The sequence below is a fragment of the Bufo bufo genome, chromosome 8 (assembly GCF_905171765.1).
Source record: "Bufo bufo chromosome 8, aBufBuf1.1, whole genome shotgun sequence".
Taxonomy (NCBI): domain Eukaryota; kingdom Metazoa; phylum Chordata; class Amphibia; order Anura; family Bufonidae; genus Bufo; species Bufo bufo.
The window spans coordinates 64,326,429-64,339,673 of NC_053396.1; the positions used below are offsets into that span (position 1 = coordinate 64,326,429).

Genomic DNA, 13,245 nt, shown 5'->3' on the forward strand with positions numbered 1-13,245 from the left:
TCTCAAGGAGATATACACTCACCTAAAGAATTATTAGGAACACCATACTAATACGCTGTTGGACCCCCTTTTGCCTTCAGAACTGCCTTAATTCTATGTGGCATTGATTCAACAAGGTGCTGATAGCATTCTTTAGAAATGTTGGCCCATATTGATAGGATAGCATCTTGCAGTTGATGGAGATTTGAGGGATGCACATCCAGGGCACGAAGCTCCCGTTCCACCACATCCCAAAGATGCTCTATTGGGTTGAGATCTGATGACTGTGGGGGCCATTTTAGTACAGTGAACTCATTGTCATGTTCAAGAAACCAATTTGAAATGATTCGAGCTTTGTGACATGGTGCATTATCCTGCTGGAAGTAGCCATCAGAGGATGGATACATGTTCTCATTCTGTTTACGCCAAATTCGGACTCTACCATTTGAATGTCTCAACAGAAATCGAGACTCATCAGACCAGGCAACATTTTTCCAGTCTTCAACAGTCCAATTTTGGTGAGCTCGTGCAAATTGTAGCCTCTTTTTCCTATTTGTAGTGGAGATGAGTGGTACCCGGTGGGGTCTTCTGCTGTTGTAGCCCATCCGCCTCAAGGTTGTGCGTGTTGTGGCTTCACAAATGCTTTGCTGCATACCTCGGTTGTAACGAGTGGTTATTTCAGTCAACGTTGCTCTTCTATCAGCTTGAATCAGTCGGCCCATTCTCCTCTAACCTCTAGCATCCACAAGGCATTTTCGCCCACAGGACTGCCGCATACTGGATGTTTTTCCCTTTTCACACCATTCTTTGTAAACCCTAGAAATGGTTGTGCGTGAAAATCCCAGTAACTGAGCAGATTGTGAAATACTCAGACCGGCCCGTCTGGCACCAACAACCATGCCACGCTCAAAATTGCTTAAATCACCTTTCTTTGCCATTCTGACATTCAGTTTGGAGTTCAGGAGATTGTCTTGACCAGGACCACCCCCCTAAATGCATTGAAGCAACTGCCATGTGATTGGTTGACTAGATAATTGCATTAATGAGAAATAGAACAGGTGATCCTAATAATTCTTTACGTGAGTGTATATGTTAAAGGCATCCCTTCTTCTGTCTCATTCAGTAGCTATAGAACTATTGAGAGAGATGTATTTTTTTTTAAATACATTTACACATTTAACCCTCCATTTTAATTATCATATTTACCCCAGTGTTAAATTCACCCCCCCTGGATGCTTGTTTGTTCCTACAGTGGGGTAGATAATTACACACAGGGTTTTAAAGAATAAACTTCCTGACTCAGACCAAGAGCCGACTCAGCGAGTCAGCAAGTGAATCGAGGCATCCGCGCATGCGCATTGCGCAACCTAAGCTTCGGTTCACTTGCTTCTTGTCAGCTCAGCGAATGAACCGAAGATTCGATTCATGAATCGGATCATTTGAATGAACTGACTCAAATGAACCGATTCATGTGAAAGATCCGAACTTCCCATCTCTAGTTTACTCGCAGTAAACCTTTCCGGCAACCTGTAGCAGTGTCCCCTTCTCGGCGCGTGCGCACAGTGCAAGAAGAAGCCGATGCCAGCAGTCCGCAACGGCGCATCAGGCTGAGTCTGTGCCCACGCGCGGGATCTCAAAGCGGGAGGAGGAGGGGGAGGGAGGGAAAGGGGGCACTGAGGAGTAGAAGGCGGCGCTGGGCACGAACGGCGATGCGTGCGGCCGGGCACCATGCATCCACAGACCTCCCCTGCTTGGGCACCTTAATTCAATGATTGACAGGTTAGTAAAACCTGTTTTTCCGCAGAATAAAGCCACAAATAGCTTTTATAAGGCCACCTTAGAAATCAGAATGCTGCCCTGGACATGAGCATATGTTTAGCTCACAGGGCTTATAGGTGGTGACAGAATCCCTTTAATCATATACATAAATAGGATATTTGGGGCAGGGTAATGAGCCCAGTCCTCCACACCATAGAGCAAAGTTTGCAGATAATGCATATGTTTGGAAAATGTAACGTTTGTGAAAGAAAAAAAAAGAAAACCTCCCTGAAATGAGTTTTTGCAGGTTGGGATGTCTGTTAGTGTGAGCTGCAGCAACTGACTGTCAGTCACTAGAGCCGCAGACATGGCTCCCTGTGGCTGACTGAGGGGGAGAGAAGCCCCCAGCTGCCCCCAGATCAACTTCCATTTAGCAAGTTCTTCCCGTCCCCTCTCCTTCCTCTGTTTTTCCCCCCCAGCCGGTGGTGGGGGCGTGGCTTCATATAGGTGGGCGTGGTCTGTGAGGTGAGGCTTTCTGGGGTGAAGCCAGTGGCCACGGTACGTGGACTGGAAAAAAAAACTAAAAGTGGCCTCATGTTGTGGGTGGGTCCAAACTGACAGAAGGTGGGGCCAGTAGTACTGTACTGCAGAACCAGATACCATAGTGTAGCACTAAATACTGCCTCTCACCCCACAATATGAAGTCGTCATCAGGATGGCACTATCATTGAACTTAGGAGGGCACCTGCGGCCACTGGCCAAGTGCACAAGTGTCTGATGCTCTTACATTAATTAATGCAGAGAGCATCAGATCTTTTATCTATTCCTATCTTTGGCAAATAAAAATAAAAGCTATGAGAAAGGAATGTGTGAAGCCAGCCTGAGGCGAGAGCTGAAGGCATAAAATGCAGTAGCACTCCAGCTCAGCAGAGGGCGCTACGTTGAGTAGCACACACGGAAGTCTTGTCCCTGCGTGCTCGTCGTCTGTGGCGTAAGGTTACCCTGCCAGCCCCGGAAGAAGGAGGCCTTTTCCATTGCCGACTCAGCCATGGTGAGACTTGTTTTGCGTTATCCCAGAAATTCTATCCAACCCCATCCTCTGTCCTCCCCTCATTCCCATCTCCGATACCTTGATGAGAATGTTGTACTAGCCCTCGACACCCACTCCCGCCTTTCATTGCTGGGGACACCGGCCCGCGGCGCCTAGCAGTCATGGCCTTGTCCGGGCTCGCTGGGAGCGCTCCCGGGGCACGCGCTGTGTTGAAGCCGCTGCGCCACTCACCGGGGACCCCAGACATGGGACAAAACGTCGATGTGCGGGGATCATTGCGTGGCTGGGAATCTTCTAGAACTGATCAGTTCCTTCTCTTTTACTAAAGGCTCGTGGACCCAAGAAGCATTTGAAGCGCGTTGCAGCTCCCAAGCACTGGATGCTGGATAAGCTGACTGGTGTCTTTGTGAGTATCCTCCATGTTGTCCACCTGAGATCTGTTAGTGTACTGCTGGAATTCTCCACTCCACGCTAACCCAGTGATCTTAGAGTGGTTTTTACATTTGACATATTTGGACCTGCTGCAGTTAATTGATTCTGTGTAAAGTGTCCATAATTGTATGAACCACTGACCCACAGGCACCACGTCCATCCACTGGTCCTCACAAGCTTAGGGAGTGTTTGCCTCTCATCATCTTCCTGAGAAACAGGCTGAAGTATGCTCTGACCGGAGATGAGGTGAAGAAGATTTGTATGCAGCGCTTCATTAAGATTGATGGCAAGGTCCGCACAGACATTACATACCCTGCTGGATTCATGGGTGAGTGATTTTGGAAGCTTTATGGCATGATGCTGCCTAGTTTACTTGTGTTAGTTGCTGAAGAGTGCCAATACCTAACATAATGACGTATGTTCTCTTCAGAGCTGGTTAGGGCCTACATTGTACCGCTCATTATTCCCAAGCTAAACTCCTTGAAGACCTGTTTTGTACTATTGGACCTCTTTCACAAGTCTTTGACATCTGTTAGTAGGTCATCCATGAAAATATCTGAAGAATCTGTATTTGAGCTAGTTTTTGCCTTTTGTGTGTCATTGGTATTCCATAGATATTGCTAGGCTGTAGGTTGTTATCCAGCGAGTCTATCAATGATCTGTGAAAACCATGGACCCACACACTGTGGGCTGGATTTATCATTACACTTACATCTTACTCAACTTTTACATAAGTCAGAATTATAACCGGTCCTTTAATACTGTGATAAATGTGGTTTGACGGTAGCAGTTTATCCTTCAGTAAGCAAAAGCTGCTTACAAAAGTCGCATAAGATGAGCATGGTCCTCACTGGAGTAAAATTGCGCAATTTTTTTGACTTTTAAAATTGTCACAATAGTAAATCTTTCTAGAAATTCACTTGCATGAGAACACGCCCACTTTCAGAAAACTGGCTAGCATAGCGCAGAGCCAATAAAAGTTGCACAGTTTTAGCTATTGCGCAAAAATTTGTAACTTTTTCACTCCATTATTTTGACTTGAGCTAATGCTAAATCTGGCCCTATGTGTGTTAGCAGCGGTCCCAATAATGCCTGTACAAGCGTCATAGATGCCAGTTCAGGCCTTTTTGCTCCTTAATTTAAACAAAAGGTCTAAGGCGTACCAATACAACTTTTCCCTGCCATTATCAGTGCAAGGTAGGCTGTGAAGGGCACAGGCAGCGCGTCGATGCTGCCGTTGTCTGAAGTAACCAATAACGAAGCTCCTTGCAGAAAGGAGCGATATATATCCTGCAGCTGGCGGGAGTAATAGCTGTAAGGAGGAGGGCTGTTGCTGTACTCTGGAGGGTAGGGGGGAGTGGTGCGCTGTGCCTGAGGACACTGGCGAATATGGTGGCTGTGATGCTGTAGAGGATTCTCCAACCCGGACATCCAGTTTGAGGTACAGTACAAGGTGACAGCTCCTGATGTTACCCACCTCTTACGCCTTGTTCACACCACCACTATTTATTTCTGTTTTGCTCCATTAGATGAGCAGAGCAACGAAAATAACGGAAGTGCTGGATTGGGCACATAACTGATCTGAACAGACTCCATTTACTGTGATGTAGTCCATTCAGTTTCTCTTCAGGATCCTGTCTTTTTATCAGTCGTCCATGTATTTTTTTTATTTTTTTTGACAGAATCTGCAGAGACTCCAAATGCAGCCTCCAACGCAGATGTGAAAAAGTGTAGGCATGCGTATTACCGTATTTTTCGCCCTATAAGACGCACCGGCCCATAAGACGCACCTAGGTTTTTGAGGAGAAAATTAAGAAAAAAAATATTTTGAACCAAAAGGTGTGCTTTTGGTGGGTGGGTTTTGAACTAATTGTGGTCTGTGGATGGCGCTCTGTTATGGGGGATCTGTGGATGGCGCACTGTTATGGGGGATCTGTGGATGGCGCACGGTTATGGGGGATCTGTGGGTGGCGCACGGTTATGGGGGATCTGTGGGTGACGCACTGTTATGGGGGATCTGTGGGTGACGCACTGTTATGGGGGATCTGTGGGTGGCGCACGGTTATGGGGGATCTGTGGGTGACGCACTGTTATGGGGATCTGTGGGTGACGCACTGTTATGGGGGATCTGTGGGTGACGCACTGTTATGGGGGATCTGTGGGTGACGCACTGTTATGGGGGATCTGTGGGTGACGCACTGTTATGGGGGATCTGTGGGTGACGCACTGTTATGGGGGATCTGTGGGTGACGCACTGTTATGGGGGATCTGTGGGTGACGCACTGTTATGGGGGATCTGTGGGTGACGCACTGTTATGGGGGATCTGTGGGTGACGCACTGTTATGGGGGATCTGTGGGTGACGCACTGTTATGGGGGATCTGTGGGTGACGCACTGTTATGGGGGCTCTGTGGGTGACGCACTGTTATGGGGGATCTGTGGGTGACGCACTGTTATGGGGGATCTGTGGGTGACGCACTGTTATGGGGGATCTGTGGGTGACGCACTGTTATGGGGGATCTGTGGGTGACGCACTGTTATGGGGGATCTGTGGGTGACGCACATATAGCATCTTATGCTATGTGTCATCCACAGATCCCCTCCATAAGTGTCCCTGTAGTGAATGACCCTCAATACACACTGGGGGCCGGCATCTGCTTTTATAATGACAGCGGGGCCCGTGCAGTGACTGTATTCTACTACACGGGCCCCGCTCACTGTATAATCCTATGTCTAATAGTTAATTGTATGTAATCACATAAGGAGCGCTGTGTATTACCGGTACTTACAACTACAAGCGCTCGCCTGCTCGGTAGGTAGCAGAGAGGAGGGAGGAGGCAGGCCGGGAGGACGGGCGCTGGCAGCGTGAGTCATACGTCATGCGCCCACGCCGCCTGCTTCATTCATAAAGTGGGCGGCGCATGACGTATGACTCACACTGCCAGCGTCCGGCCTCCCTCCTCTCTGCTACCTACCGAGCAGGCGAGCGCTTGTAGTTGTAAGTACCGGTAATACACAGCGCTCCTTATGTGATTACATACAATTACAATTAACTATTAGACATAGGATTATACAGTGAGCGGGGCCCGTGTAGTAGAATACAGTCACTGCACGGGCCCCGCTGTCATTATAAAAGCAGATGCCGGCCCCCAGTCCCGCCTCCCTTACAGCTGATACACCCGCCGCACGGCATCGCGGCGGGTGTATCATTGTAAACTCAGCAAAATCAGCAGCATTCGCCGTATAAGACGCACTGCTATTTTCCCCCCACTTTTGGGGGGGAAAAGGGCGTCTTATACGGCGAAAAATACGGTATGTATCTAACATCACTCCAGATGGCGACCAAAACACTCGCCAATTTGCCTTAAAGGGAGTTTGTCACCAAAATATGACATTGTACACACCTATCCATGATTCAAATGGTACCTTTTGTAATTTTCTTCTGAGTTTCACCAGCAGGAAAAATGCACTTTAATCCATATGCAAATGAGGGCTTGCAAGTGCCCAGGGGCAGCGTTCTGTGTGTAGGTGCCCAGGCTGGTCTGCCTTCTTTTTACATTACTCCTCCCCAGCCTGTTCCTTGGCCCGCCCTGCAAGTCCCATGCGTCATCCACAGGACCGGCCGATATCCCGGGCGTGTGCAATGTAAAAAGAAGGCAGACCAGCCTGGGCACCTACACACAGAACGCTGTCCCTGGGCACTTGCAAGCCCTCATTTGAATATGAATTAAAGTGCGTTTTTCCTGCTGGTGAAACTCAGAAGAAAATTACAAAGGTACCATTTGAATCATGGATAGGTGTGCTAGAGAGCCATGTAAGTGGTGTACAATGTCATATTTTGGTGACAGACTCCCTTTAAAATTTGCAGATGGTGACAAAACTCTAGTATTGTCGCCATTTGCGATTGGACTGCCCTCAGCGCTGCAGCTGAAGAGCATACCGGGCCTTGGGCTGCGCAGCCTAGTATCTGTTTGAGAACATGGCAACCACTGCTCTCAGCGATCGCCATGTTCTCGGCAGCCCCCCCCCCCCCCCCCCCCCCCCCCCAGATACTAGGCTGCGGCACCTAAGGGGTTAATTGCCGAGGATCGCAGCGCTATGTCAGAGGGCGGGTGCTGGGTATGTGATAACGCTGCTGGCACCCGCTACCTACACTTAAATTAATGTGTTAATTATATTAATTGGTGGCGCAGTCCCCCCCTTTCAACCCTAGTATTATAAAGTATAATCATTGGTGGTGCAGTGGGCCACCCCCCCCTCCCATTGTTATATTCATTGGTGGCAGTGGCCACAGGGTCTGGTCCCCTCCCCCCTCATTGGTGGTGCAGTGGCAGCTTCTGATCGGAGCCCCGGCAGTGTAATCGTGGGGCTCCGATCGGTTACCATGGCAGCCAGGACGCTACTGAAGCCCTGGCTGCCATAGTCAGCTCCCTGCTGCTGTGTGTACTATGCACAGGGCAGCAGGTAGAGTGTGAAGTCCTATTCACCCTAATAGAGATCTATTAATGTGAGTAGTACAAGGGATTAAAAGATCCCAGGAAGCAGATTGTGAGGGGTAGTGCACGGAGAGTGCTCTGAAGAGGGGGGGGGATGTATGGAGAGCGCTGATGTGGTCACTGGTTGCAGTGGTGCCTCTCAAGTGATTGGTCTTTAAGAAGTGCAGTGGGGATAGTTTATTTTAACCTATTCTGTGTCACATATAGAAGAATATTGGTTTGAAACCTCCTTTAGAAAATTAACTCCTTAAAGAGTTAGTATACACTAATTTCTGAGACTGGCAGGACCTTTTGTTGGTGATCCCCAGTGCTAGGTCCTGGCATGTTTCCTCCCCAGCTTCCGTTGCTTGTCTTGAGTGCCTTCATGAGAACTTCCTGTTTGACGCCGTTGCAACCAATAACTGACCACTGCTTCCCTTGCATTATGTTAAATGGTCATGTGATGCAAAGGGAGCAGATCTCCACTGTGGCCAGTGATTGGCTGCAGCGGCATCAAGATAAGTTTTCATGGAGAAACCCAAGACAAGCAGTGGTGGCCTGGAAGCGAATGAGTCTAGGCCCAGCACCTAGGGATCAAGGTAGCATGATCAGCAACGTGAATTTGGCTAGTCTGAGAGTTCATAGAAATTAGTGCACAACCCCTCAAGAGCCTCAAGATAGATGGGGTTAGAATGAATCAAAAGGAGACACAAATGGGCAAATACACAAGATAAGACACGTGTTATTTTTATATATATATATATATGTCAGGCAGCACTCCTTAGTATGCAGCTGTAGCTGTATAGGTGCCCGCGGCAGTCCCTCGATACAGGACAGGATAAGGCTACTTTCACACTAGCGTTCGGAGCGGGTCCGTCTGATGTTTCATCAGACGGATCCGCTCCTATAATGCAGACGTTTGTATCCGTTCAGAACGGATCCATCTGCATTATAACTTAGAAAAATTTCTAAGTGTGAAAGTAGCCTGAACGGATCCGTCCAGACTTTACATTGAAAGTCAATGGGGGCTGATCCGTTTGAAGATTGAGCCATATAGTGTCATCTTCAAACAGATCCGTCCCCATTGACTTACATTGTAAGTGTGGACGGATCCGCTTGCCTCCGCACGGCCAGGCGGACACCCGAACGCTGCAAGCAGCGTTCAGGTGTCCGCTCGCTGAGCGGAGCGGATGCTGAACGCTGGCAGACTGATGCATTCTCAGCGGATCCGCCTCCACTGAGAATGCATTAGGGCTGGACGGCTGCGTTCGGGGCCGCTTGTGAGCCCCTTCAAACGGAGCTCACCAGCGGACACCCGAACGCAGGGGTGAAAGTAGCTTAAACAACACAGAAAATCCGCAGCACTCCTTGGAGTAAAAAAATGTGCAATTTATTCACACATGTCAGAAAAGACAACGTTTCGGTTCTCTCGCAGAACCTTTCTCAAGTCAAGTGAACATAAAGTGCATACATAAATACATCTTCACATCGTGACCAGTTAATTCATTAGCCAATACAACAACAGTGCACTCCCCTTCCTGGGTAAGCTACAGTTCATATAATTAATTCCATATGTTTAACATACGCACCAATAGATCTCAGTGCGTATCAGTGATACTTTCAATAGTGATTGATCATCATAAGTGTATAAAAGTGCGTATAATAAAGTGAACAGTGCAAATAAAAAACCAACTATAATACCTTGCCGGGAACTTATGGAGAAAAGTACAAGGAGAAGGCGTCTTTACTTGTATGGAGGCGCGCCACTCTTCCGCGTCTACTACTCCTTAGTGCGCATGTGTCGTTCCCTCTTCCCTAATGACGCAGTACATAACCACCATGCGTCACCCCTAGGCGGAGACCCAACGTGATGACGCCCGATCGACCACGCCAGCGTCCACCACGCACATCATGCATGCGCCAGTGCGCTGACTAGTCGTCCGTGCCCCCTCACAGTTCTGGATCCGCCATTTTAAGTTAGGGCACTCGTTTGGGCAATGCTTTACACCTCTATTTCTCCTTATAATTTATCATTCATACTTATTACCCGGCATAGGTAAAAGTCTAGATAGCGATACAAACAGTACATACGTAAAAGTCTAGATCGCGGTTCAAACAGTACATACGTACAGATATGTCATATATTTGACGTGAACATATCCCTGTAGCTTCCATTAAATCCACCATATACAGTATGCGAAATACGTCAGATCACAAGCCCTATGGACAGGATGTTAGCTAACCATTCCTCCTGTCACCCTAAATTCGACATTTAACCCTTTGGGTTTCAGAGTGTCAAGCTGGAAAACCCACCTAAGCTCAATTTTCTTTAATATATTTAGTCGCTCCCCTCCTCTATCCAAAGGTTTAACATGATCTATGATCATAAATCTTAGATCACTTTCCTTATGATTTTTTTTTCCACAAAATGTTTCGATACGGGCAAATCCCTTCTTTTATTCCTAATTGTCTGTGGTTATTCAACCTGGTCTTCAAATCACACGTGGTTTCACCAACATAAAGCCTTTTGCAAGGGCACCACAATATATATCACCCATGACGAATCACAAGTGAGATAATGCTTTATATTAAAGATCTCTCCCGTGTCTGGATGTGCGAACACCGATCCCTTCGCCATCAGTTTACAGTTCACACATCCCAGACACGGGAAAGCTTAGGTGGATTTTCCGGCTTGGCACTCTGAAACCCAAAGGGTTAAATGTCGAATTTAGGGTGACAGGAGGAATGGTTAGCTAATATCCTGTCCATAGGGCTTGTGATCTGACGTATTTTGCATACTGTATATGGTGGATTTAATGGAAGCTACAGGGATATGTTCACGTCAAATATGACATATCTGTACATATGTACTCTTTGAACCGCGATCTAGACTTTTACGTATGTACTGTTTGAATCGCTATCTAGACTTTTACCTATGCCGGGTAATAAGTATGAATGATAAATTATAAGGAGAAATAGAGGTGTAAAGCATTGCCCAAACGAGTGCCCTAACTTAAAATGGCGGATCCAGACCTGTGAGGGGGCGCGTACGACTAGTCAGCGCGCTGGCGCATGCATGATGTGCGGGGTGGACGCTGGCGTGGTCGATCGGGCGTCATCACGTTGGGTCTCCGCCTAGGGGTGACGCATGGTGGTTATGTACTGCGTCATTAGGGAAGAGGGACCGACACATGCGCACAAAGGAGTAGTAGACGCGGAAGAGTGGCGCGCCTCCATACAAGTAAAGACTCCTTCTCCTTGTACTTTTCTCCATAAGTTCCCGGCAAGGTATTATAGTTGGTTTTTTATTTGCACTGTTCACTTTATTATACGCACTTTTATACACTTATGATGATCAATCACTATTGAAAGTATCACTGATACGCACTGAGATCCTATTGGTGCGTATGTTAAACATATGGAATTAATTATATGAACTGTAGCTTACCCAGGAAGGGGAGTGCACTGTTGTTGTATTGGCTAATGAATTAACTGGTCACGATGTGAAGATGTATTTATGTATGCACTTTATGTTCACTTGACTTGAGAAAGGTTCTGTGAGAGAACCGAAACGTTGTCTTTTCTGACATGTGTGAATAAATTGCACATTTTTTTACTTCAAGGAGTGCTGCGGATTTTCTGTGTTGTTTATCCTGTCCTGTATCGAGGGACTGCCGCGGGCACCTATACAGCTGCATACCTTCCTCAAGCATAGAGACAGTGAAAGTGAAGGCATATCAAAAGTGCAGGACCAATCACATTAGAGTTACAATCAAGGTATAATTACGTACATCTGTTACAAAAAACAAAGTGCATGTGCATGGAGTGACATGTGCCATATGATCCACATTCTTGGGAGTGAATCCCTTTACGTAGAAAAACATATAAATAATGTGGAAGTAATACCAATAAAGATCATATTTAAAAACAGTGATGTAATAGTAAATACGGATCGTAGAAATTAGACCTTAGGAAGCTGTAGCGCCCACATAGACCATCGCGTTTGAGCGTCTCTATCTCTTCCCTGCGCATGTCCAGACAGACGTCATCGTATGAGTCATGATGCAGAGGATGTGGCGCATGCGTTCTGTGATATCAAACTAACATCGCCATCTTGTTTAAGGGCAAATTGCCCTATGTTTCTATGTGTACACAATACACAAATGTGAGCTGTACAGGATATCACCTGAATGAGGTAAATAGCCGCAGTAGGGATCTCCTACGTGTGTCGGCAGATGGATCGGGATCCCAACCTGCCGAGAGGGACACCGAACCAAGAGGCCGCAAGTATCGGAGGGGGACACTTCCATGAACCACATCGACAACAGCAGCCCAACCGCTAACAATAATGCAGCCACAGAGGAATCATCCCTCCATATAGTAAAACAGCAGGGAAATAATAAATCTAAATCTGCAAACAAAAAGAAAATGAATGTTTTTCTTTTTGTTTGCAGATTTAGACTTGGTTCGGTGTCCCTCTCGGCAGGGTGGGATCCCGATCCATCTGCTGACACACGTAGGAGATCCCTACTGCGGCTATTTACCTCATTCAGGTGATATCCTGTACAGCTCACATTTGTGTATTGTGTACACATATAGAAACATAGGGCAATTTGCCCTTAAACAAGATGGCGATGTTCGTTTGATATCACAGAACGCATGCGCTGCATCATGACTCATACGATGACGTCTGTCTGGACATGCGCAGGGAAGAGATAGAGACGCTCAACAAACGCGATGGTCTATGTGGGCGCTACAGCTTCCTAAGGTCTAATTTCTGCGATCCGTATTTACTATTACTTCACTGTTTTTAAATATGATCTTTATTGGTATTACTTCCACATTATTTGTTTTTCTATGTAAAGGGATTCACTCCCAAGAATGTGGATCATATGGCACATGTCACTCCATGCACTTTGTTTTTTGTAACAGATGTATGTAATTATACCTTGATTGTAACTCTAATGTGATTGGTCCTGTACTTTTGATATGCCTTTTTATATGCCTTCACTGTTACTATGCTTGAGGAAGGCTCTTGTGAGCCGAAACGTCGCAAGTTTGCCATACTATGGGTGATTAAAACACTTTATTTCACAATTATTTTGGAGCGCAGTCCGACTTCTTCCGTCTCTACAAATATTGGGTATAGCCGTTACCCTGTGCTGGACCTTGCACCCACACTTGGGCTGGTGCTCCATATAGATAGATATAGATAGATAGAGATATTGATCGTTTTTTTCCGTGCCACGGACCGCAGCTACTGCTCATAGTGGTCGGGAGCCGGCTATGTGATTCTGCAGCCAGCTCCCGCCTCCTGTATATGAATGATTGAGAGACTTATCTTCATTGGTGGCGCAGTGCGCCCCCCCCAGTATTCATCATTGGTGGCGCAGTGCGGCCCCCACCCCAATAGTAAAAAACATTGGTGGTGCAGTGTGCCCCCCGCAAGCCCCCCAGTATTAATCATTGGAGGCGCAGTGCGCCCCCAATCCAAATAGTAAAAACATTGGTGGCGCAGTGCGCCCCCCCACCCAGTATTAATCATTGGTG

At 47.1% G+C, this 13,245-nt stretch overlaps 1 protein-coding gene across 1 annotated transcript in view; it reads left to right on the forward strand.

Annotated features, from left to right (window-relative positions):
• Positions 1–2,698: 2,698 nt before the first annotated feature.
• The window catches only part of RPS4X (ribosomal protein S4 X-linked), a 51,224-nt gene continuing 40,677 nt past the window's right edge, over positions 2,699–13,245 (forward strand). Inside the window, exons 1-3 of the mRNA XM_040405677.1 lie at positions 2,699–2,788; positions 3,117–3,194; positions 3,368–3,548. Of these exons, the coding sequence (XP_040261611.1) occupies positions 2,786–2,788; positions 3,117–3,194; positions 3,368–3,548 (262 nt within the window). The 5' untranslated portion in view covers positions 2,699–2,785. The remainder of the gene's footprint in view (positions 2,789–3,116; positions 3,195–3,367; positions 3,549–13,245) is intronic.